Here is a 26859-nt window from a genome sequence, read left to right as displayed (position 1 = left end):
ACCCTAGCTGACGGTAAAAATTTAAATCATCTAATGAAGTTCGATTTGAATTTACTGAAGAAATGAATGTGCAAGAGGATCCGAAACGGAGACGGTAAATACATACAGATGCAAGCTAACTGATTAATTACATATACAGATGAATTACCTTCACATGACTTATCTACCGTGGGTAAACACCAAATGCAATTTTCCTCACCTCAGCTTCTGAAGAAGAGAATAATTTCGTTTATACGAAAAGCTGTAAATTATCCCGTTATCCTGAGAAATTTCACGCGGATTGGTGTAAATATCCTCAAATAATTCGGTACAGAAATTTATTATGGCGAGGCAAAGGCCATTAGATTTTGAGTCATATTGTTGTTTCAGGAAGCTCGTGAAGTTTTTATTAGAGTACAATAAATAAGAGAGACAGAAAGAGAAATATAAGGAAACTGCAAAAATGCGTCGGAAAATGTAGCTTTTGAATCTTTATTTGCAGCGCAAGTGAAAGTTTGCAGCGCCGACAGCAGTGGAAGAAATGCAGCGCTGCCACAGCCTGCAATATCCGCGCCTCGGGCCCGGGGGTGGGACTGTGGTGAGGGTTGTGGTGGTGTTGAGGGTGGTGAGTTGTGGTGGTGATGAGGGTGGTGAGTTGTGGTGGTATCGGGAGTAGTGAGTTGTGGTATCTCGAATTGTGAGTTGGGGCATCGGGAGTGGTGAGTAGTGAGTAGTAAGTGTAGTGGAGCGCCAAGATTTATGATAGCTGCAGGAGAGTGCTATGTTGGAATCAAGAATGAAAGTGGTGAATTTTGTGGTGGCTTTGATAGTGATGAGTACCGGGATGATTTTAAAGGTAATGAGTTTAAAGGGGCTAAGGTGTCAACTGGCTGACTATTTTATAAATGCCATTTTATACATAAAACTTTAAATAAAGTTATGTTGTAATTTTTATAAAAAGCCCAGCCGTGCAATAGCTTAAAGTGCAAATAATACCTTGACACTGTATATATCGTGATTGCAAAACTGAAATTTTTTAATGTATTTACGCTCGGTGTTTACAACGCAAAACAGACATAACATCCTACGCTTTAAAATATTTAATGTATATAAAGATCCAGAGTTCATCAAATAAGTAAAAAGTGGAGCTTGAATTTAATTTGAAGAATTTTCTGGAATATTGATTTATTTTTTGTGAAGTTACATCAAAATTTTATGTAGAAAAGATAAATATTTCAAGCCTGCTGAAAAATTACTAAGAGCGCGATCTCGCGTGTGACGTTGACGAGAAAGATCGCAATCATTTATGGCAGAAAAAACTCCGTCGCTGCTTGATAATTTTTTATTATTGTTTGCTAAGAAAATATTAGTAAGACCGTAGAAAATACAGGCGCAATCGGCACGCGCGTTCATATAAGAGAGGCGCACGTGGCAATGGGTTTTATAAACGTTACACCAGTGCAATTTTATCTCACTGCTAAAAGTTTTTATGCGAAAATTAGTACCATTATGTCATTTGTTTCAAGATAAAAATTTATTTCAAAGTAAATAAAAGATACCCGGGAACTTATAACCATAAGACCTTTATCCTGGTTGATGAGTAGGAAAATGAGTGTACACAAGAATTGAAGGAACATTTTTCGTGGAAATTCTGCGTTATATTATTATGAACATTTCACGTTTTAATCTTATGTACATTATTAGTTTAATAATCATCAACATTTTGAGTTTAATGTCATCATGAATATTTTATGTTCTGTCATCATAAACATTTGCGTTTAATCATACTGGCAATGATTCTAGTTCATTAATTCAGTCTGTATTTATTGTCATCAGCAACTATGTTAATTATGTTATCGAGCAACGTTATAGGAACGCCAAGCAGTTTTTCAAACGGATTCTTGTGCGCTGTTAACGCAAGTAATGAATTGTAGCGATACATTCATTCATGAACCATGCGTGATTAACGGCATTCTGAACGGCATGATCAATGGTATGGTCAAACTTCGAAATGACCTGTTCGCATCGGTGTTATTGCTACGGGAGCCGCGACAAGAAGCTGCAAAGATAGTGACATACTGTAAGAAAACACACAAATATTCATTGTTCGCAGCGCAATATTAGGTCTGGATGATCGCATTCGCCGGCCCCGATACTGCTTTTGCCGGCCCCGGCGCTGCCTTCTCGCCCCTTCATTTCCTGGCACGAGATAAGTAATCGAGTACGAGAAAGAAATAAACTGGAGACAACAAAATGCTTGCGTACAAAAATAAAGTATGAACTGCTCACGAGTAAGGAAGCCAATGTATAAAACGAAGTTAATAGAGCAAGTAAAGTATAATAAGAAATGAGAGCCGAAGAGTAACAGGCAATTACGCGCAACAAATAAGCAGACGTAAAGGGAGTAAAAGATGGGAATGGCACTGCATTGAAGACGGTGTTGAACACTTCACGAAGTCTCCTGCGTAACAGGCTTTCCTACTTTACTATATTAACGATTATCTTACATACTGACATTCAACTTCTTGCCTGCGTCACAAGATAGCCTACTTCACAATGTCGCCCACCTCACAATGTCGCCCACCTCACAATGTCGCCCACCTCACAATGTCGCCCACCTCACAATGTCGCCCACATCACAATGACTTCACAATGACGCCCACATCACAATGTCGCCCACCTCACAATGTCGCCCACCTCACAATGTCGCCCACCTCACAATGTCGCCCACCTCACAATGTCATCCTCCGCAGCCTGGAAATCGTCTCGTACAATCGTCCACTGCCGCCCAGGGCTTGTCGCCCTCGCCTCGCAGGGAAATGATCAATAATCGACTCATAAAAAATCTTCGAGTTCGAATAAAAGCGGAAATGAAGCTGGGCTTCTTCCCCATTGAAATTCGAAGATGAGGAGCGAGTGCCGCGGGGTCACTTGTGTGTGTGTGGGATTGTGGCTGCCGCAACTGCTCGCGGGATGTTTCTGGGCTTACATGCTTATACATCACTTCATTTATTGTTATCGAATTTATTGATGAATGATTACAGAGTTTGGCGAGTCGAGATACTCGAGCTATCGAGGTGAGTCACGCTACTCCAGCTGGAGTAGCTTGACTTACATGATAGCTGAAGTAGCTTGACTTACATGATAGCTGAAGTAGCTTGACTTACATGATAGCTGAAGTAGCTTGACTTGCATGATAGCTGGAGTAGCTTGACTTACCCTGATAGCTGAAGTAGCTTGACTTACCCTGATAGCTGAAGTAGCTTGACTTACCCTGATAGCTGAAGTAGCTTGACTTACCCTGATAGCTGAAGTAGCTTGACTTACCCTGATAGCTGGAGTAGCGTGACTTACCCTGATAGCTGGAGTAGCTTGACTTACCCTGATAGCTGGAGTAGCTTGACTTACCCTGATAGCTGGAGTAGCTTGACTTACTTTGAAATCCACTGGCCTGCTTATAGGGATCCTGCTTGTTTACGTATTGCTTATCTATGTATTGCTTACATATTGATTGCTTATTATATTTAATACTTTTTTATTTATAGGGATTTTCTTTGATGGCGAGTGATAATCCCGGCTAAGGCCGTATTTGTAATCACCAATAATCCTATTCACGCTCTGATAATTATGGCTTGGATTTAATATGATTCATTTTGAGTGTTCTGGCTTGGAAAATATCTATGTTTATTCTACTCGATCTTCTCTCTACCAGGCAAACCTAACCCAAAAATGTCGAGAACAGATTTGGAGATGTTGATTCCAGGGAAACCTGATCTTGATAACAAACCCTGTCTTTGGTTCCCTGGTTCAGTCATGATCACGGCCATGAGCTTTCAAGTAGCGCTCATGGCTGCCACGAGATCTTTGTTCATGTGGTGCGCTTAGCCACGTGCGCCAGTTCCTCGTAATTGATAGTTTGTTCTGGTCATGCCGGAATGTGTGAGCTGAGAGCAGTTCATGTTACCCATGACGGCCGGAACGGAGGGAGTGTGTCGGGCGCACGAGCGTTCCGTGGGAATGGCTCATCTAGCTTTCAAACTCACTCAAGATTGCCAACTGATGTTCTCCCTCAAGATTACTTATTGATGTATCTTTTCTCTAGCAAAATAACATGAAAGCGTAATAAACGGTATCGGTGCCAATAAAATTTGGTTTAACGGTCAGAAGGGATAGAGGTGAAAAAAATTTTAAAGAGAACAGGAACAATATTTGTGGTTTGATCGTCATTTTGGTATTTGTTGTTTGTACGATCTTTTGTTTCTGTAATAACAAAAAGGTACCCTACTATAAAGTTTAATTCTACCACTGTCAATATGGTAACAAAAATGAGACATTTGTTGGACAACGTCTGTCTTCAGCATTCAATTTCAGCTTTCATCCACACTTTATATCATATCAAAGTCTGTTCGGTATTTAAAACACAGCAGCGAAATTATAAAGGCAAGATGTCAAATATACCTCATACATCTTAACAAGACACACAATTATATCGTCAATTTTTTCGTGACTTATAGCTTTTTCGGAATCCATCATTACGAAACCTGTTCGTCAATCCCACCACGAAGCGAAGGTTCACAATCGGCGCATAGCGAACAATAATCCGCGTGGACGGAGGCGGCCGCTGATGACAGAGATCGCTATGAGGGCTGGTGGCCACCAGGGCTTTGATCCTCGGTGATCCTGTTACTGAGCAACAACGACGCGCAATTGCCCACCGATTGATATAATGAGCCCAACGAGACTGGTGAGGCTGGTGGGGCCCACACCCTAGCTTTTGAGCGACGTGGCCCCACAACGCGAGTCAATGGAAAACTCGTCACTGTAAATTTCTGAAAGTTGGGAATGGGAATTTTGTGTGTCTAGACTAGACATTTTTGTTTACGTCAACGTCGGTTCTGCAATGTGCGTTATGAATTAATGTACCAGCAGCACAATGAGAAGCGAATGGAGCCTGTGCGTTTGAGGGTCAAAAGCATAAAAAATTTACCACTGAAATATAATATATTGTTATTATAATTTAAGTGAGGTTGTTCAACCTCTGGTCTCATGTTACTCAATGTTACAATTCTGTATGATGTAACAGATTTGAAGGCTTTTAATATTATAAACTTTTATTAAAAATAAGATGAAGACATGAAACAGGTCATTGTTCAAAAGGACAATGCAGAGAGTTGAGTCGATTTGAAGGTCAAATGAACACAATGATTATTGCAGTAATTGAGTTTGGAAGGGCCATTGAAGGGCGACTTGTTTGCCAACTGTCACGCTCGCGTCAAGTGCACCAAAAAAGCTCCTTTCATTTGTTCGCTGCCAGGGACTACTTGTATTCACGGCTGCCAAATTGATATTTGAAATTATTTCTGAAGTTCTGCACCCTTCCTAACGCACAGCTGCAAATCATTTCACCCATTTCCTCGGTTAGATAAACGCGAGCTTCGCAACTCAACTTTCGCAGAGCTTCATTCTGGGATGCGGTGCGAACTTTTCACCAACCATTGCATAGTATTGAGACAAAGCGTATGATTAAGTATGTGAAATTGTTGCCGTAACGCCAACTTGCATAAATAAATTTATATATATATTTGTATATATGTAAGTACATCATAGCGATATTGTTTAAATTTAAATATTTGCAATTTGTTTCTATTGAATCAATAAATAGTTAAAGAGTTTAAGATTTATTTTCCTAGCACAACCTCTAGTGATTCGGGTAAACTCAACCATCGAGGAATTGTTTGCCGTTAAATGATTTTTGTGGCGCTGTGAACAAAAAAAATACTTTTAAAATCATGAAGCATTCAGAAAACTTTTTCCGTCAAATGCATTTTCAAAGCATAAATAATGAAAGCCTGTATTCAATGTAGAATAACTGAATAAATAGGCTAAGCTAAAACTTGCACTCTTTCAGGTAATTCACACACCATGGAAGTAAGCAGAATAAGCTAATAATACCCACTGTTAGGGAGTCAAATTTGAGGAAGTTGACCACAGAATCAAGGCCGAATCATTCGCATAATTCAATCCTGGAAATATGTTTCTTCCTGACTGTGATGGACGCTCGATCATGTTGATTACGAAAAACCATTATTTTTCTATCTCCCTCGTAAGTTAATTATCCTTTTCTTTTTATCGTCCTACTTTCCCCTATACTTCCTTCCCTCCCTTTACTTCCCCTCCCCCTAATGAGGGAAAGAGAGGCTCCAACGAGGGCAATCACGGCCAATGGGGCGACTCAGACGCTCAAGCTTTTGCCTGAAGTAATCGTCGGCGTCAGGAACTAGGAAGCCTAAAACCTGCTCCTCCGCGTGCAGACTTTGCTGGCGTCAGGAACTAGGAAGCCTGAAACCTGTTCCTCTACGTACAGACTTTGCTGGCGTCAGGAACTAGGAAGCCTGAAACCTGCTCCTCCGCGTGCAAACTTTGCTGATAATTAATAAATTAATGCAAATAAATCTGCGTGCATTCAGAATACATATTTTTACGCCGACTAGCCATTTGCATACCAAGTTATCAAAGTGACTCAAAAACGACGCAACGGTATATGTCAATATTCGGTGCAGCTGTAAGCACAATGACACACGTCACACGAATACGTAATTGAAAGGTAAGATGCTGAATATATACGTGAATCGCAGTAGGTAGTGGTAGGTGATTACTCACCAGGCTGTCGTAGGTGGGGGCTGTGGGCGTCGAGAGAAGACTTGGACATGGCGAGTCCATTGTGGCCGTAGCCTGTGAACGAGCAACAACATTATTTATTTAGTCATTCAAAAATTGCAAGAAAATTTCAATTACTATCCAGTACACGTTGCAAGAAAATTTGGATTAGGACGTCAGTTATGCGGCAAAATAGATCTAACTTCTGGAGCTGATCAGGGCAATGTAAAATTGAATGCCATATTTAGAGTATGCTTCATCCGACTAGCTACTGTTCTTTAATAGACTCAAAACTTTCAAGATTTTTCAAGTACAATTGATGTTGTACGAGTATTAAAGTCATGAGATCGTATTTGTGGTGGGCGAAATCTAAATATGGAGAAGGATAACATATAAATGTCGCATTATCATTAGTACCGCAAGCCCATGTCTAATGAACGCTTCGACTTACTTGAAAAATGTATCTCATAAATTTTATGAACATTTTCTGCGTAATTTCATTCGTTCTTTTCTAATTTAGGATAGACGGAATTATTTTTTGATCAACTTCAATTTCTGTTTCTTGAGTGCGTATATGTACAATCGAGTTGCTGAATACGATGCAGTGCAGCGCTTACACCAGGCGAGATCTTCAGCCGGTAATTATCGTATGAAGATTTTTCTAAGTCACGGACTTCGTTAAGACCCTGGGACGTACGTCTTGTGCAAATTAGTGCGGGGGAAGTTAGTACGACGACTGCTACACGAACTGCAGGCAGCGCTCCAGGCTGCGTAATGCTGCGACCAGCCTACAGTTCGGTGAACATCGCTTGCGGGAGGAACATTACTCGAGAATATTTGACGACAAGCGCACCATTGTTCCTAAATTTTATAAGAGTTAATGAATAGGCAATGAGTGAGAACTGAGCTTATGTAGCGCGTAAGATGAATGCGATTCTGTACATGATTTTTGAAGCAGAAGTTTTAAGGCCGAAATAGTTGCAAAAATTTTGCGCAGAATTATTACTTACTTATACCAAATAATTTTTTCACGTACTCAAATTCATTCACTGTCGCCCTTCATACATTTATATTGTGGATAAGTCTATCGATGTAGTAATGTTAGAGTCGGTCTATGATAGATTTAGGCCTGACTGACACTCGAGTTCAGTTCTGCATTGATCATTGAAACGCTCGCTATTCAGCGGCTGCGACGAGTGCATCTTGCGTTCCTGTTCTAGATAATTTCAGGCGCTTTGACTGCCAGCAAACTTTTAGAGCGGCAGTCTTCACACGCTGCTGACTCCTTACAAAAGCGTCTGCTCGACCGACGTCAAATTAGCGATCGTCAGAGAGCGACATCGGCCGAGCTCAGGCGCTCACTAAATCGAGCAGAAACGGAATCTCGAGACTAGAATATTTCTAATTTGGCGTGAGCTCTTCAGAGAAGTCTGATATCTTACAACCGATATTGTACTTGGTGAATTTTCTGGATTTGCAAATTCACGTTCATGAACACCGATATTATCAAAGCCCGAAATGACGTCAATGACGTCATGGTACAACATTAATTCACCGCATCTATATGCGCATTTTCATTCACCGCATTCATAGACAATTTAGTTCACCGCATACATAGACACATATATTATTAACCGCACCTATTGTACCATATTCATTCACCGCATACATGGTACCACGTTCATTTACCGCATCCATGCATGGGACTATATTTATATTCACCGTATCTATGGTGCCATATTCATTCACCGCATCCATGCATGGGACTATATTTATATTCACCGTATATATGGTGCCATATTCGTTCAACGCATTCATGCATGGGACTATATATTCACCGTATATATATATCCCTGGTACCACATTCATTCACCGCATACATTCACGGGACGATATTCATTCACCGCATCCATGATACCATATTCATTCGCCGCATCCATGATACCATATTCATTCACCGCATCCATGGGACTACATTTATTTCCACACTCAATGCCGCATTATAAGAAACTCCATTGTGGGATTTAGCGTCGAAATTCATCAGTTTCTTTTTTGGCTCGTAAGAAGTCGAGCCATTGTCGAGGTGCGCTCGGCTATGCGCTGACAAATGACAATCGTAACTTATGCTTCGACTGAGTATTCTGAATAGCTCGGACGTGGCGACGGAGACGGAACAACCAACGAGAAACTTGTGACAAATTTCATTTTTCATCGCGACTCATACGAGCCGGTAGATGTTGTGGTAGAAAAGATATTCCTCGTTGCTCATGCTCACTCCAGGAATAAAATCAGGTTGGAAAACACATGGAATTAAATTTTTAACCGATATTTTTGAAAAAATGCTAAAATTCGCATGTTCTGTCATCATATCATGGGTCATGGAATTATCATATCAATATTTGACTGCAAAGGGAATTCAGGTTCACTACTTAACTGGTCAAACAAAATGAATTAGAAGGTGTACAAACAAAAATGAATTGGAAGGCAGCAAGGAATTTTGAATCAGGTAACGAGCTTAGCGATAGGAGGATTCCACAGGTCCAGTCTAACACAGAGGGACTCAATAACTAAATCGTCGTATTTGCTTTTTAAGGGAGAATTCTTTGGAGTTCGGTCAGCGTGAAAGCCTTCCGGGCTGGTAAATGTGAAAGTCTTCTCCTTTTCAGCTGAGTAACTTGACACACTTTGAAGCGATTGCAAGGAGCGAACCTCATCGTGAAATACATGCTGACTGAATTAGGTGATTGCAAGGAATCTTCTTTTATAAGGTCAAGTCCCGCGAAGTGAGATGAGCAAACTTCTTCAGGAAAATTCTCGCTTTTTACAGCAAGGTGAGCAAGCCTGGAGGGTAGGTTGATTGCACCTTTCATTACATCAAAGTTATATTAAAACTCTTCTCTGGTGAAATGCAAGAGGCCATTTAAAAGAAAACATAACAAAAGTAAGTGGGTTTTTGAAGATTTTTTTTCAGAATATTTTGAAAACAATGTAACTTTGATTGACTGATATAAAGCCATCCTCTTGGCGTGGAGTTAATGGACTTGAGGTCCACACGTCTTCCCCTCTCTTGGTCGCAGGAGCCGCTCGGTCAACAGAGGCGGCGACTCGAGTCGCTTTTTTTGTCAGTTCTTCGGGCCTAAACTTCGACGATAGGTGCAATTTTCAGCACCTTGAAAAGAGTGAAGTTTTCTTCGAAAAAAATCTTTTAAAGATTCTATAAGATGCCCAATAAAAAAAAATCCGTGCTAGTGTTGCGAAATTACTAAAATGAATTATACAGGTTTTCATTACTTTATTACGTTTTTATTATTTCAATTCTAACTTATACTTGTCTTAGTCGAATTTTTAATGTCTAACTCAAATCCTTTTCTTCCTCCGATTATTAACAATAACTTGCCCACGTTTCCTATTGATGAACACTTTAGAACTATTATTTATTCTAAAGCCAATTAGCAGTTGGCATGTGTGCATCTTGGTATTGTGGAAAGATCACCTTCTTCGGCACCCAAACTTATGTTCACATGTATGCTTGTCCGTAAATTGATCACTTCAAGTCGCTATTTACTCCGTTCTCAAGCAGCTGATTTTCAATCTTTAAATACCTTATTTCAACTACTCGAACTGTTGCCCATGTTTTTCATCGGAATTTTTGATCTACAAACTTTTTATCGCAGCTCTTGCATTGGTTGACAATCAAGTATAAGCGAACTCCTCCTCCCCAGAAGAACTCGTGTCATTTTAGCCACCGAGACCAGGCAATTCTGCTGAATAATGCAGACCTCGAAGTTGCTCGACCTGCGCTTGTGGAATACAAAACGAAACACCGACGCCACGCCGAGATCGCGGGCGTGTTTGTCTCGTAACACGTCCAGCTCATATCAGGTACACTTTTCATTCTATTGTGGCGTGACATACAGCAACGGTACTTTGTTGTACGTGATGCGTTGCTACGTGACGTGAGAAGTTACGTGCGTTAAGACATACCTTGTGCTATGCAGCGGCGTTCGTTAAGGTACTAAATTACGGTAATCGTTGCGATAGAGAGTGGTGTTTATTAAGGTATGTTATTAAGGTATGTTACGGTACGTTACGATACACTTTGCGGTAGAGAGCGGTGGTTGTTAATGCATGTTACGGTACGTTTCGATACATTATGTATGTAACTGTGCGTTACGGAGCGGTGTTTGCTAAGGTAGGTTCCGGTACGTTCTCGCACACGTTGTTTCGTAGAGGGACGTTTTTTAGCGCATTTTCTCATTTATGGAAAAAATGCACTATTGTGCTCGCCTTGCCCGTCTGTCTGTCCGTCTGTCCGTCCGTCCGTCCTTGACCTCAAGTTTTCGTCGACGAGAAAATGCGCTCTCTGTCACTCACTGCAGTGAGTACTGATTTATATTTTTTATAATAATTTAGGGTACGTCACGAAACATGTTGCACGTCTGATCGACGTACGTATTGGTATGTTACGTTGCGTTACGATATCCACTGCATTACGGATCGACGTTTGTTAAGGTATGTTACGTTACATTACGGCATACGTTACATTTGTAAAGGTAGGTCGCGATGCCGATGTGGCATGGCAGGCCTAGGGCCCAAACTGGCAATCAATAGCGACGATTTGTATCGACCGCCGCAACCCAAAACTGGGCGGGACCGAAGCACGCGAGCCGGAATCTCAGCCGCTCTCTTAAAAGTCTGGCAGTTATTTATTTTGTCATTTATATTAGGTTCAGTCAGTATTTCAGTACTGTTTGGTATGAGGAAGTCTAATTTTAGCTCGTTGCTCTGTATTCTTCTGTCTGAATAATTTAGAAGCACGTCCGAAAAATGCAGGATACTCGCTTCCAAATACTTTTTTGAAGACGCAAAGAGATCATAAATTGAGATTTCAGAATATCAATTCTACAACAATATTAAATTTTAGCTAGAAAAATTCTGGAGATGGAAGATAAAATAGGTGAACGAAGCTTAGTTACTAATTGTCACTTAGCTCTGAACACAAATTATGTCCCCATTGTCATGGTTCCATATCTCTAATAGCTAAGATCGTATTATGGATTATATGTAAAATTTACATTGCGAAATAGCTGACCGTTGTTTATTTGAAAAAAAAAAATCATTCCTCTCTTGATCATAACAAAATTCAGCAAAGCCATCAAAATAAAAAAAAATCACTCAACTAAGATTCAATGTCAGATTTTTTTTTTGCTCTACGAAGTTTGTTTCCATTTTAGATCATGATAATTTCAAGAGAAAAATAAGCTTAAATTTCAGGATTTGGTGTGACTGTATAGATAGATTTATACATTCAAGGGACGTGAATGTATAAATCTTATACACAGTGAATATCCACATAGGCCAACTTACAAGAGACCACGCAGACCTGCCGTTATACCATCAAGTATTTTTACGGGGATTATTGCGCCGGATATGAGGAGCTCTGTTTTATCGGCAGCATGAAAACTTGTGATGGCGCGCCGCAGTTTTGGACAACGTCGGATCGAACTTATACTTTTCTGCCGTTCATCACAATATTATGATCATAATATTATGAAATTCCATGTAAAGTTTGCGACAGGAAATTAATTATAATGAACTTTATCATAAAGTGTTTCAGCAGCTTATACAATATTATTTTACTCATTTTCCATAAAAATTTTTATTATAATAAAAAATAAGTGGATTTGTAAATCAATCAACAAATGAAAAAAATTGTCAGAGTAGCTGAGAAAAAAACGCAATGCTCAAAGACGAGTGGTGTGGTCTCTTGTAGTGAAGAACTTCACTCACTAAAATTATTAGAAATATTTGTATAAAATATATTTATGAGATTTGGTGTGAGAATGAACACCGATAATCAATAATAAAATATAAATTTATTTCACGTGAATTACAACTTCAAGCAAACAACTTTTAATTTTGTCATTGAAAATAAGTCACGGGGAAAAATTATAGTGTCGCAAGCCAGACTCCCGAATTTTGATTCACTTATGACTCCAGCTTTTAATTCATTTTTATTTAATATTTTCTATTACTTTTTCAGACGAATTGTCATCGCGAGAATAAAATCGAGTGAGGATTTGTTATAATGAGAGTATGTTTTCTTTCCTTTCAGATGAAAATAAAAATACTTGGGGCCATATTGTTCTAATAGTGACACTCTTTCTAGCCCAACAAACGAGCAGAGGTGAAACGGAGCTCCAATACGCTCTATAAAACGTGTCTAACTGTATTAGGATCACCCACTTAATGAGACAAAGTGCATCGCTATTGGTACAATGTCTCATTCTTTACTCTCAGTGCATGAGTGTTCTCTATCCCTTGTGTGACAAGGGATAGAGAACAGGGGTATATCAGCTATCCATAGGTTGAATATCCACTATACATAGGGTGAATATCTACTATGTATAGGTTGAATATCCACTATACATAGGGTGAATATCCGCTATGTATAGGGCGAATATCCACTATGTATAGGGTGAATATCCACTATACATAGGGTGAATATCCACTATGCATAGGGTGACTATCCACTATGCATAGGGTGAATATCCAATATGCATAGGGTTACTATCCACTATGCATAGGGTTGAATATCCACTATACATAGGGTGAATATCCACTATACATAGGGTGAATATCCACTATGCATAGGGTGAATATCCACTATCCCTATTGCGGGTATCTGCCATCCAGGGAGTAGCCGAAGCTCATTAGCACTCCATGGGGCCGATGGAGTGTTACGCTTGATTTCGGTAACTAGGCTGATAATTTGTATTGTATTCCATTACTGCTACTTGTACGTACTGCATTATATTTTTAACAAATTTATAGTATATTACATTACTACGGATGTCTACTGTATCATCTTATTGCAGATTTTCAATGTTTCACCTTATTACTAATTTGTACTGCATTACCATTTCGCCAATTTATAATAATTAACACTACTACTGATTGGTAATGTATTACCTCTCAATCAATAATTGTTCTGCATTAACCCTTTCACCAGTTTGTAATACATCACCTTATTAGTACTTAGTAATGGTAGGTTGGTACGTAGCTACTACTATAGTAATATTGCTACTGTATTAGCTATATTGACATTAAACTTATTTGAAAAAACCTAAAAGCAAGTATGTAGCTATTTCTATATTTTATAAAGCTAAAAACCATCCTAATAATATGAATAATGGTTTTTACTGGTAAATAATTCCACAGAATTTAATCCCATTTACTAAACCCGTAATTTTCATCTATTTGATTTATATAAGGGTGATCTGAGCGTTGTGTCGTCAGCAACGCTGTTTAATGAGGGCTGAACACCCCTCGTTTAACCGCGACTAATGCGGACTCTTGATTTAAGGCAGCGCGACCCTCGGCATGACCAAACATCAAAAGCCAAAACGATGTTCCCTCAAGAGCGACCAAATCACGAGGTCTTCAGACGACCGTTCCAGGAGCGCCACTAAAAAGCCTCAACCAATGGAGCTTTAGTCACGGTATGCCACCGAAGGACATGATAGTCAGGGGATCTGCTGTAATCGATGGAATGTTATCACTCGAGCATTGAAATGACAAGTTAAAAGGTTCATATAGGAGGAGTCTTGTACAGTCACGTGATGCATGCCGCACAAATAAGAGACTTGTTTTGAGCAATTTAAACTTGTAAGCAATATATTTCTTCGGAGACATAACTACTTATACATTTTACGCCAAATCAATGCGTGAAAAGTACAAGTTTTATCGCGCAAAGAATCGAGGAACTTCATTTTATTATAGGCTATTTTTTTCTTTCTGTGAAGGTTATTCAATTTGAAATTTACTATGAGAAATGTGAAAGAGCATAAAAATTTTTCTCATAGTTTTATGTCAATTATTTTAGAAAATAGAAGAGGAATTCGGACCACTTTGTAAAATGGGCACGAACTCCTTAAGATATTGTTGTTTTAGGCTCTATTTCATATAAGGTAATGCCAAATTTACTTTCATTATTCGTTTTCACACACATCTTCTCATCTAAAATGCTATAAAAAGTAATTTCGGTAGTAAAATGCTATAGAAAATAATTTATATTTTCCGACGATACCCTGAACACCTAATTACAGAGGACCGTATTGTCTCATCAGACGTCTACATATAACAAGGTTGAGCAAAACCGCATCTTTCGGCCGCCCTAGGTTCGCCTGCTCGATATCACCGCTGCTCTCATCAGCGAACAAAAGCTCGTCTGGCAACAAGGCATCATTGCTGTCTTTGTGAGGGGAGATTCCTAAGAGTAGCCACCGAGGTGGCAAACGTCGTTACACGCCACACAAAGATATCGTTCTGATAGCCACACGCCTCACTCCTCAAGATCATCTGCGCTCCCTGGATATACCTTCACGCTACGCTGGAAAATCTCGATGGGTTCGTCTTGACGTTTAATGAGCTGGATTTGGTCTCGGCTGTCGCGGGGCGATAAGTAGACTTCTTCTTTCGTGATGGCTAATGAGACGCATTTTGCGTGAGTTGTCGCAATATGGCGAATTCTCTGTAGGCTTATTCCGAGTTAATATTTGAATTAATGGTAGGTGATTATTAGAATTGACTTGGGTCTACAATTAAACTGAAAAATAATATCAAATTTAAGCTCTTCAATGACTATAAAAGAAAGACAGAGGTTGACGTGCAAAATGACGTGGCGTTGGCGAGGTGTATAAACAATGTAATTTATTTTTTGTGCAAGACGTGAAAGCGATATAATTAGATAATTTAACGTATATAAATAAGCATTATATGTGAGTAATATGCACGAATTTATGGCTAATGACAAGGCTCAGAAGTGGATGAGGGAATACCAGAGAGGATTTCAGGCTCGCCGTCACGGTCGAGTCAGGCGTTCCCCTTTAAAGCCACTCATTGGTCTTCCCACACCCTTCCCCAACCCTCCTTACACACTCTTCCCCTTCCCTTTCCCTTTCCCTTCCCCCACTCACTTCCCTCCTTCCTTCTCTACTGCTTTATCCGCACTTCCTAATCATCATCGTGATTGATTATAGTTCTGTTATAAAATAAATACATTGATCCACTCGTGTCTGAAACTGACCAAATACTGTTACCCGCACCACAGCTTTGCACTGTCAACACAGCTTTTATTCCGTCCGTACAAATTCCGCGCACCACAGCTTTGCACTGTCACCACAGCTTTTATTCCGTTCGTCCGCATTCCTCACAACGCATAGAGAAGTAAATGAAATACGGAGACTTAACCCCGTCGAGTTGCTACAAAATTTATAAATCATCCAGTGCAATCTTTTCTTCGAAGTTTTCGATAAGAAATCTAATTCCCTTACATTTTAGCTTAGATAACCTGAAATATCAAGTAATACAGTTATTTAAAAATTTAATGTAGATCAGCATGGACCTTACTCATGAACTAAGCTCGAAAAATCTATTTGTTGTAAAAACGCTTCACTAAAAAACGGGATAATAAAAGCAAAAAGAAATTGATGTGATGAGTGAACATTTTAGTTTATTGTTATACTTGTTGTAAAAGAATTACACTGGAATAGTGGACTGCTATTGACTGGATCTCTAGAGACGTCGATTTAACGAATAAATTTTCGTTCATTCGATTCCTTTTGCTTCGAAATTTGAAATTATGAAGTTAACCACATTATAATTGAGGAACTAACTTCACAAGCTTCATATGAGTGCCGCTTTCACCTTGGAGAATACAGCGCCCAAATTTCATTGTTAATTACAAAAACATAAAACTTGCGTGTGAATGTCATTCAAATAAGAATAGAACTGAGGCAGGATACGAGCGTCCATCTATTAGCGACACTGTACTATCAAAACTTGCTTAAAGTACGTGTATCAGCTTATGCGCACGTAGCGGCATAGGTATACGTAGCGGCATAAGTGTACGTAGCGGCATAGAAATCTCCCGACGATCTCTTTCGATCTCCCGACGCCAGCAAGAAATTTGGTTCGACTCATTGAAAAAACGAACAAGAAGATTGTTAATAAATAGCGGCATAAGTATATGTAGCGGCATAAGTATAGGTAGCGGCATAAGTATAAGTAGCGGCATAAGTATACATAGCAGCCGTTTTCTCGTTAGTGATTGTTGGGTTTAGCTTGATGAGTCGGCAGTGTTTAACGGACTAAGTAAAAAACTCGTAAATATAATTGATAATTCTACATGGTGAGAACCAACCTTGTGACTGTGGTGCAGGCGACGCAGGCGACCCCCACGCAGACTTGTAACTCGGATCTGTTGAAAGGAATACGTGGCTCAGTGAACTCGTCTCAGTGAACTCGTCTGAGGGAACTCGTCTGAGTGAACAAGACATCGAAGTTTGCACAACGCTGTCACCATCGTCTGAGGGTCAATTAAGTGCAGCAATGATGACGATGTGTGAATTCCATATAGTATTAAGTTAAAAGCTAATACCTTACACAGATAGGGCAATATGGGGCAGCGCGCCCAACACTTTTTTTAAACTAAATTTTTGATAAAGTTTTAATTGATACGAGGTGGTTCTTTGTTTTATTTAAAGGTACAGCTAATGAGGAATGTATGATGTGGATTAGACGCCAATAGAGTTATTCAATTTTTAATGAAACACTATTTTGTAGAAAGTGTCAAAATGGGCCCATTGCCCCACCCCTGAGGCAATGGGCCCATGGCCTTGGGGCAAGGCGCCCACCCTTGGTCCCTTTACCACAATTGCATATTTTCTGTTTAAAAATGATAGAATAACACTTTACAGTTTAAAATAAGAAAAATGTGATAAAAAATATGACATTCATTCATTTATTAACAACTCAAAAAATCATATCCTTAACTTGAAAAAATATACTTTTGCCTAAAAATCTACCACTGACGTGAAGAAAAATATTTCATTGACATAAAAATATATATCCTTGACTTGAAAAATATATCCATGTGATAAAAAATTCGTCCTTGACATGAAAAAAATGTATCCTTGACTAGAAAATGTATCTATATACTAGGGACGAACGCATAAAAAGAGGGAGAGCATCTTTATACTTGAAGAACGAACCGATTTTGAAGTTATTCACCAATATCACCTGCAGATTTACATTCGGAAGATATTTATTGATTAAATCTTTCAATTCCCTAGCCATAGTCTCAGATGCTTTACCGAAGTAGGGAAAAGAACAATAAATCAGGTTCCTACTGTCACAATCGGAAACAACTTCATTATATTGCCTTGACATGAATTTCTTAATTTGACTATAAATCAGTTGCGATGGAAACCCATTTAAAGAAAAAATGCTGCGCAAAAACTATGCACACTGAATTTGAGTTTTTGCGCAGCATTTTTTCTTTAAATGGGTTTCCATCGCAACTGATTTATAGTCAAATTAAGAAATTCATGTCAAGGCAATATAATGAAGTTGTTTCCGATTGTGACAGTAGGAACTGACGATGGAGCTGGACTCCGAAACGTTTTCATTCTTAAGAAATGGTTAATATTCTGGCTGTTTTCTTTGCTTTTAAATTCCGAATTAATTTCATTTGTGGTAATAATATTGATGAAAATAAACTCTAAGTGCACATAATACAATAAAAACAAACAGATGAAATAAAAACCGACAGATGTAAGGAACACTATCACATGCAGTGGACACAAACTTATGCAATGAACACAAACAGCTGCAATGAACACTAACACATGTAAAGAATATAAACAGATGCAATGAACACAAAATGTTGCAGCACATTAACACGTAACTATAGAAGGATACATTTCCAACATATTCAAATATTAAGACCGCATCTATCATATCCACCGTATATTAGCACCATATCCACCATATTAGCCCTATGTCCAACGCATTAGCACCCCACATTCCTCTCATCATAAGCAAGTGACATGTGACCGAATAAATGTGATGCGCAAGTATATTCCTGTGGGGATTTTCCTTGAATGGATGATATTAACGCATGGCTTGAAAATATTGCATCAGTGGATAATATTGCATCAGTGGATAATATTGCATCAGTGGATAACATGACATCAGTGGATAATATTGCATTAGTGGATAATATTGCGTCAGTGGATAATATTGTGTCAGTGGATAATATTGCATCAGCGCGCAGTGTATAATGTAGCATAAGTGGTTAATATTGCAGTGGTTAAACAGTCATGTTGTTTTTTTAATCTATCTGGTATGATGGTAAAAATGAAGTTTGTCAAAGCGTATATTCGAGCTCAAGAAACAGGCACAGGTTAATACAAGATCGCATTAATGTGATAAGAGTTTAAATGATTTGAATGTAGGTAAACAACAAAACTTGCTGTATAGGCGGCCTTTCGACACTGCATGCAGCTCTGCCAAGATACGGAAAGCTATTAGCTAGCATGCATATTGCTAAAAAGCATTGCGCAGTGCTATTCTACTAAATAAATCAATTAATATACTGCACAGTAAATAAAATCACACAAAATTACAAGCAATAATTCAACTCAAGAGCAGCAATTCATTAATTATACTTGTCATTTAAACGTCACGACATATAAAATAAAGCAGCGCAGGTCACAACCTATGTAGTTACCGGTGAAGAGCATCGAGAAGTTGCTGAGCGGGCCCGTCCGAGGCAGGTAGTCCGGCGTCGACGCCTTCAGGTCTAGCATCGTCATGGTCGCGGTTACCAGGACGGTATCACTATTACCGAGGCGATGTCACTGTTACCGGGGCAATGTCTCTGCTACCGGGGCACTGTCACAAATAACGGGGTGATTTCACTTATACCGGGACAATGTCACTGTTAACGGGGCGATGTCACAAATAACGGGCGATAACACTGTTACCGGAACGATATCACGAATACAGGGAAGATATTACGGTTACCGGAACAACGCCAAGATCACTGATGCAATCTCACAGTTACCGGGGCGATGGCTTTCTGGTGCTAACGCCTAACGCGTACACTTGGCCGGGAAGTCTAGGGTCTGGATCACGCTTGTTACAACTGAATGCTAATCGATGTGGATGTCACGATAGAATGGGTAATATTGGTAGGTAGAAATACGTACGCTACTTTACGTGTATGAGTCCCGAAGAAAGCGTTAATATATGCATAAAAATCAATTTAAGAAATCCATGTGATGCAATCACGATCGGTAAACACATTTTTCTTGGAAAATTATCTTGAAGTGTCGCTAGACTTCTAATCTTACAGAGTCGGGCATTTTTTTCATAGTGAATCTCATCACAAAAGATTATTCCCTCAGGCACGACAAAAATGTATCAAATAAACAAGAGGTCATTGCTGAATTAATTTCATATGGAGGAAATATTCCAGCATTTAAGGTTTATCGAAAAGCAGTATTTTTCTGTCTTGTTCACTGAATATTTTTCTACAACAATCTAAGTGTTGGGCACATTTCTGCCTCGATACATTTCCAGTTCCATGATAAATTTCATTCAATATGCACAAACCATTTTAACTGAAGACTTGGGACCGAATAGTTCAAAATAACCTTTATTGCACCTGCTTCTCTGCACTGGAATGGCTGGAGGTTTGTTCAGCTCATTGTGCGCTCGTGGGTCTCCAAGAAATGAAAGCAAAATCAGGGACTGTGTCACTGGCAAGTCACTTGACGCGTCGTCACAAGGGAGAGGCGACCTACGAAGGCAATTGAATTTGAGAGGATACAGAAAGGATGCAGTACTCCCGGTTCGGATACGGGAAGGATATGAGGATAGACTGTGCGCGTTGTCCTGAGGTTGGCTGGAGAATGAGCACACTTCCGCCATGCTACTCCATATCAAGTTGCTGAGGGAATTTCGGTTGCAAGTTATACTATTTGAAGATAATTTCTTTGTGACCAAGAGACACAAAGCTCCATGTAAACCATAAATTCAAGTATCAAATCGATGCATACAGCATAAAACTTATAATATAATTCTTCGTAATTAATCAAAAATAGGCAATAAAAAGAGGAATAATCGTAGAGATGGCAATGCTTGAGGCAAGGCGACCGGACGGCGGGGCGGGAAAGGTCTTCCGTAGCCAATAGACGACAGGATTTGCGGTCCAGGGAGGGACTGCCACCCTCACTTTAGACTGGGCTCCTCTTACCCTCACCCTGCCATTTTGCACTCCGAACTTGCCCTTCTTTCTGCCGCTGAACTTTGCTAGAAACTTAACCGAGATCAAGTAATCAAAACGAAATGATGAATGAGATGAAGTAAAAGTCTCATTTTCTGAGTAAGAGTTCGATGAACTCCGAGGTATCGTAAGGCTGGCGCTGGGACAGTCATTGCTGCGGCGTAGCGGCGCTGGAGGGGTTCGAGACCGCGCGAGTATCTACGCTCTCAGTAAATCAGTGGTCGAGTTCCTTGGCTGCAGATACTTAAACTTCGGCGTTTTGAGGGGGCGATCAATGGGGGGAGGGAGTATGTCGCCCTCGAGGTCGGGGAGGAGAGGGAGAGACCGAACACTAAAATGAAAGGCGAGGGGATTTTGAGGGAAGAAGCAGGATCGCAAAAGAGGAGAATAATAATTAACTGATCAATGTTCTCATGCTGCAAATTTACGGTAAGATAGTCATAAATAAAGATGTTCGTCAGAATATATGAGCGTACTGAGAATTAATCGATGCTTTTTGCTCTTGATTCACAACGATTATATGTTTGAGGATTATTTAAGACATTTTGGAAAAATGTCATTGCAATTTTTTTAAATGCTTAGATAGATCAAATAAATTATATTCGCGAGTAAAGAAAGCGCTAAAGCTTAGTCTAAAAACTTGATTAGCCGATAAATATGAATAATAAAGAAGTTAAATTTTTACAAACAAAACGGTAAAAGCAGTGAACAAGAGAACGCACAGAAAACGAATATTTATACGAGGCTCTTGAATGAAATCCCATTCATCGTCAACGAAGCAGGTAAAGTGCAGGATATTATTGTCATCTTGAAGCACGAATGAATTGCCAGTTAAAACTTATTTATAAATTGAGAAATAATAATCGATCATTTTGACTACAGGACTGAATTTTGTGCTCTTTTATTATTTAGAAACGAAAACAGATCAATCAATGATACATGCAGACCGCATCATCAACTGACGGGCGAAACCTCGGCCATGCCTGTACTTGTTATTTTTAGCGCATTTTCTCATTTATGGAAAAAATGCACTATTTTATGCTCGCCATGTCTGTCCGTCCGTCTGTCTGCCTGTCTGTCCGTCTGTCCGTGACCTCAAGTTTTCGTCGACGAGAAAATGCGCTCTCTGTCACTCACTGCAGTGAGTATCAGGTGGCATAATTTAATCAGGTGGCATAATTTAATCAGGTGGCATAATTTAATCAGGTAGCATAATTTAATCAGGTGGCATAATTTAATCAGGTAGCATAATTTAATCAGGTGGCATAATTTAATCAGGTAGCATAATTTAATCAGGTGGCAATCCTTCAACTCGCATGAGTAAATTAGGTTGCAATATTTTGACGGCTTGATTTCATATGTCCAAAATGCGTCCAGAATCTAAATAACGCTTGTAGCTTTCTCTCACGGAAAATTACATTACCACAACATTAAAAATTAAATTTTGGGAAATGTCATCTCGTATCACCAAATCATTAACACGAAATTGAAAAATCACTTCCTTGGAAAATTGAGAATACTTTCGCTTATGCGATTCCTTTGGAATTTCGTGAGCTGGTGGCGCGAGGCGCGGCGTCACGGTCGACGCGTCTGCCCAGCCTCCCATGACGCGGACAAAAGGCGGCCACCCGCGCCACCCTGGGTGGTGGCAGCGCTGCCATCAAGGCGAGGGATGCCGAGGGAAGGACTGCTGAGGGAAGGAATTCCGAGGGAAGGACAGCCGAGGGAAGGACTGCTGAGGGAAGGACTGCTGAGGGAAGTACTGCCGAGGGAAGGACTGCTGAGGGAAGGACTGCTGAGGGAAAGACTGCTGAGGGAAGGACTGCTGAGGGAAGTACTGCCGAGGGAAGGACTGCCGAGGGAAGGACTGCTGAGGGAAGGACTGCCGAGGGAAGGACTGCTGAGGGTAGGACTGCTGAGGGAGGGAAGGACTGCCGAGGGAAGGACTGCTGAGGGAAGGACTGCCGAGGGAAGGACTGCCGAGGGAATGCCTGCCGAGGGAAAGACGGCCAAGGCAAGAACCAGCAAAATGAAGACTGACGAAGGAAAAATTTCGGAGGGCATAATTGCCGCGGTAGAATTTTACAGCTAAAAACTGTTAGGAAAAGAACTGTTGATGGAAGACTGTATAATGGGGAGAACTGCCCAGAACAAATACCTCTGAAGAAATAACTACAGTTCAATGTATCTTCTAGCGGAGGACTGCCGGTAGCAGATCTAAAGATTATCCCTCTGATCCCTCAGAACGCGTTAGTCCCTCTGTAGCTCGACAATTAGCATCAATTGTACTCTCCCCATTGAAAGCCGAGGCCGAACCAGCGTCGGCTAATCACCGTCCACCAGCGGCCACTCGCCATGTATCGGATCTTCTGGAATCACGTTTCCTGTAAATTTCTTGTGCATTTTGTGAGTGGAAAATATCTGTACGCGAAACGTGGAGATCGAGAAGGCCGAAACTCGAAAACTTAGTTTCACTAGAATGGATTATGAATTTGTCCTCGAATGATGCTGTTTTGTTTAATATTTAGTTTTATTAAGGGTTTGATTCATTGTATTATATCTATAGTATTTATTTTTCTTATCAATTTATAACGAGTATTAGACTGCATTCTTTGATCTAAACTTGAATGACGGCTGCTGGAAGAATATTTGTGTACGACGTAACTAAATTACGAGTTTAATTGTGGGCAATGCATAAATGTTTTCAACGCTCATGCGATAAAGTAAATTCCTAGATATTATAAAATTTCTGCAACTTTTCGTATTACTTGTCACATATCACGGAAAGAAGTGGTAATCACGGAGCGCATTCCCTTTATGTAATGTTCATCCATGGCTTCATGACAACGATAGAGAATGAATAGTTTAGACATGATATGAATGAGTAGTTTAGATCACCCTATTTAGAGTTAATGTAATAGAGCCTTGGAGCAGTCCTGCACAACTATGCCACCACTCATGCACTGCCATCAGGGTGTGGTTGTGCACTGCCATGCAGCAGTCTTGCACCACTCTGCCACCACTCTTGCACTGCCAGCAGAGTGTGGTAGTGCACTGCCATACAGCAGTCTTGCACCACTCTGCCACCACTCTTGCACTGCCATCAGGGTGTGGTTGTGCTGATATCGTGGGTGTGGCCCACAGATTCTGGCCATTCATTCCTACCATCAATAAAACCTTCGTCTCCCGCTCACTTCTCCGATCTCCGTGCTAGCTTAAATTGTCTTCTGTTATGTTAGTTCAACATTACGGTTAATTGCAGTTGAGAATAACAGTTATGTATTAAAGGTATTGGCAGTCATGAATGCCAGTCCTAAATTACAGTTATTGACAGACTAGTACGAGTCATTTATTGTAGTGTCAACTTCTCTTCAACGCTTGATGGACGTTACAATTAGTATCAGTCGTGATTATCAGTTAATCTTTGCAGTTACTGGCATTTATTGATGTCGGTAAGATTCACAGGCTATAACAGCATAGATAAATGATTTTTAAGTTCCTAACAAACTAAGTCAGCGGAAAGGCTTATTCTTCATGACGTATAGGAATATATTTTTTTTAAACCGGCGTCCAGTAAGGACATTATTTGCGGAGTTGACTGACTACAAATTAGCTGGACTGTCAGGCTAAAAACTTCGAGCAGTTCTGAGCAATTTTTCCTCGTCTGATATGAAGTCATTTCAATTTAAATTAGAGAGGATTTGATGCCGTTATAATTCGATGTCGAATGAATTTCGAATCGTGACGATTTGAAAACAATATAATTTAAATTCTCGTAAGAATTCGAAATAACTCGAATTTAATCATCAGTGCCTTGAGCTTCAACTTCCTGGTACATCAAAAGCCCTGTTTCCAGTTAATTTTTGAGATTAGGATGTAATAGGTAATACAATGCAATATAAATAATATCTATTATGATATAATATATTTGATAGTAATATGAATATAATAAGCTAATATACATAATATTAAATTCCCAAGAATTAAGTACAAGCAACTCTTATTACAACTTTGACATCGACAATAACGAGAAGAAACTTTTAGGGATTGATAAAATAATGGATTAATGAAATATTGAATTCATATCCAGTAACGAAAATCCACAAAATTAGCTCCATCTCTGTCGTTCTCTGCACTGTCTACCAGCTCCTGGCCACTCACACAAACACAGTGCTAAGGAGAGCTCATGGTGGCTGTATTATACACAATGCATTATTCATACAGCTTGACTCCTGATGAACCCAAACAGAGTCTTCTCCCCTGGCAGCGCCCAACCCTCGTTCATTTATAACTGCTTTTTGCCTCCCAGTCGCGCCGTCCAAAAGTCGATCGCTGAGCGTGTGAAAGAACGCGCTACCTCGCTGCCGCCGCTCGCTGAAATGCGCACGGCGGCCTACATGTGCCAAGTGCTGTGTGCTGTGGTGCTGTGGTGCTGAGGTGCTGTGGTGCTGTGGTGCTGTGGTGCTAAGGTGCTGTGGTGCTGTGGTGCTGTGGTGCTGTGGTGCTGTGTGCTGTGGTGCTGTGGTGCTGTGGTGCTGTGTGCTGTGATGTTGAGTGCTGTGGTGCCGTGTGTTGTGATGCTGAGGGCTGTGTTCTGTACGTGTTACTGTGTTTTGTGTTATTGTTTGCTGTGGTGCTGTGCCCCTGTGCTGTGGTGCTGTGTGTTGTGCCTCTGCGCTGCGGTACTGGGAATCTGTGCTGTGGTGCTGTGTCTGTGCACTCTGGTGCCATTCCACTGTGCTGTGCTGCTGGGCCTCTGCGCTGTGGTGCAGGATGAAGAAAAATAAACGTTAGAATATGTGAATAAGGATTTGATGAATGGAGTGCGGAGGTTCAACGTTAGCGCAGGGTCACAAGGATTACGGGGCGACCAGCCTATCGACTGCCTGGAGACGAAGAACAACGAAGGCGGCGCATCAGCGTGACCTTGGACGCCGACGTAATAAACCCTTCATAAAGTCATAAGGAAGATAGGGAGGTGATGAATGGAGTGGGGGAATGTAGGGGTAGTTTGAGGCAGTAATGTCTTGCCAAAAGCGCTGAGAGGAGGGGAGTTCACCCTTGCAACATTCAAGAGACAACTGGACAAGTGGTTGAGAAAGATCCCGGACTGTCCAGTAATGGGAAACTACCATCAGCAAGTGACAAGCAACAGCATCTTGCATCAGCGTGCCCAAAGGAGGGGCAGATAGACGGAACACGTCCAACGTTACATCCGACGACGACTCGGAGACGGAGGACGACAAAGGCGGCGCATCAGCGTGACCGGGGACTAGGAAGTCCCGAACTCATCATAAGGGAGGATGAATAGATTGTGGAGAGAAAAAGAGGTGATAATGGGGTGTGGGGAGGCAGAGAGTGATGATAAAGTGTGGGGAGGCAGGGGTGATGAATGAAGTGTGGGGAGGCAGGGGTGATGAATGAAGTGTGGGGAGGCAGAGGGTGATGAATGAAGTGTGGGGAGGCAGGGGTGATGAATGAATTTTGGGGAGGCAGAGGGTGATGAATGAAGTGTGGGAGGCAGAGGGTGATGAATGAAGTGTGGGGAGGCAGAGGGTGATGAATGAAGTGTGGGGAGGCAGGGGTGATGAATGAATTTTGGGGAGGCAGAGGGTGATGAATGAAGTGTGGGAGGCAGAGGGTGATGAATGAAGTGTGGGGAGGCAGAGGGTGATGAATGAAGTGTGGGGAGGCAGGGGTGATGAATGAATTTTGGGGAGGCAGAGGGTGATGAATGAAGTGTGGGAGGCAGAGGGTGATGAATGAAGTGTGGGGAGGCAGAGGGTGATGAATGAAGTGTGGGGAGGCAGGGGTGATGAATGAATTTTGGGGAGGCAGAGGGTGATGAATGAAGTGTGGGAGGCAGAGGGTGATGAATGAAGTGTGGGGAGGCAGAGGGTGATGAATGAAGTGTGGGGAGGCAGGGGTGATGAATGAATTTTGGGGAGGCAGAGGGTGATGAATGAAGTGTGGGAGGCAGAGGGTGATGAATGAAGTGTGGGGAGGCAGAGGGTGATGAATGAAGTGTGGGGAGGCAGGGGTGATGAATGAATTTTGGGGAGGCAGAGGGTGATGAATGAAGTGTGGGA

At 40.7% G+C, this 26859-nt stretch overlaps 2 protein-coding genes across 4 annotated transcripts in view; both read right to left on the bottom strand.

Moving 5' to 3' along the window:
- LOC108664317 (transcriptional regulator ERG homolog) overlaps positions 1–20379 on the bottom strand; it is a 31657-nt gene extending 11278 nt beyond the window's left edge. For 2 of the 3 annotated variants that reach the window (XM_047883201.1, XM_047883202.1), the window contains exons 1-3: positions 19199–20379; positions 16841–16897; positions 6640–6711 (exon numbers count right to left, since the gene is read on the bottom strand). In XM_047883201.1, the coding sequence (XP_047739157.1) occupies positions 6640–6711; positions 16841–16897; positions 19199–19295 (226 nt within the window). In that variant the 5' untranslated portion in view covers positions 19296–20379. The remainder of the gene's footprint in view (positions 1–6639; positions 6712–16840; positions 16898–19198) is intronic. The other variant, XM_018150884.2, reaches the window with a different exon arrangement.
- A 1966-nt stretch (positions 20380–22345) lies between these two features.
- The window catches only part of LOC108664316 (putative protein TPRXL), a 44439-nt gene continuing 39925 nt past the window's right edge, over positions 22346–26859 (bottom strand). Inside the window, exon 3 of the mRNA XM_018150883.1 lies at positions 22346–22761. Coding sequence (XP_018006372.1) covers positions 22346–22761 — 416 coding nt within the window. The remainder of the gene's footprint in view (positions 22762–26859) is intronic.

Source organism: Hyalella azteca, unplaced genomic scaffold (genome assembly GCF_000764305.2).
Source record: "Hyalella azteca isolate HAZT.00-mixed unplaced genomic scaffold, Hazt_2.0.2 contig12232, whole genome shotgun sequence".
Lineage (NCBI taxonomy): Eukaryota > Metazoa > Arthropoda > Malacostraca > Amphipoda > Hyalellidae > Hyalella > Hyalella azteca.
This window is presented reverse-complemented; position numbering and strand designations above follow the sequence as displayed.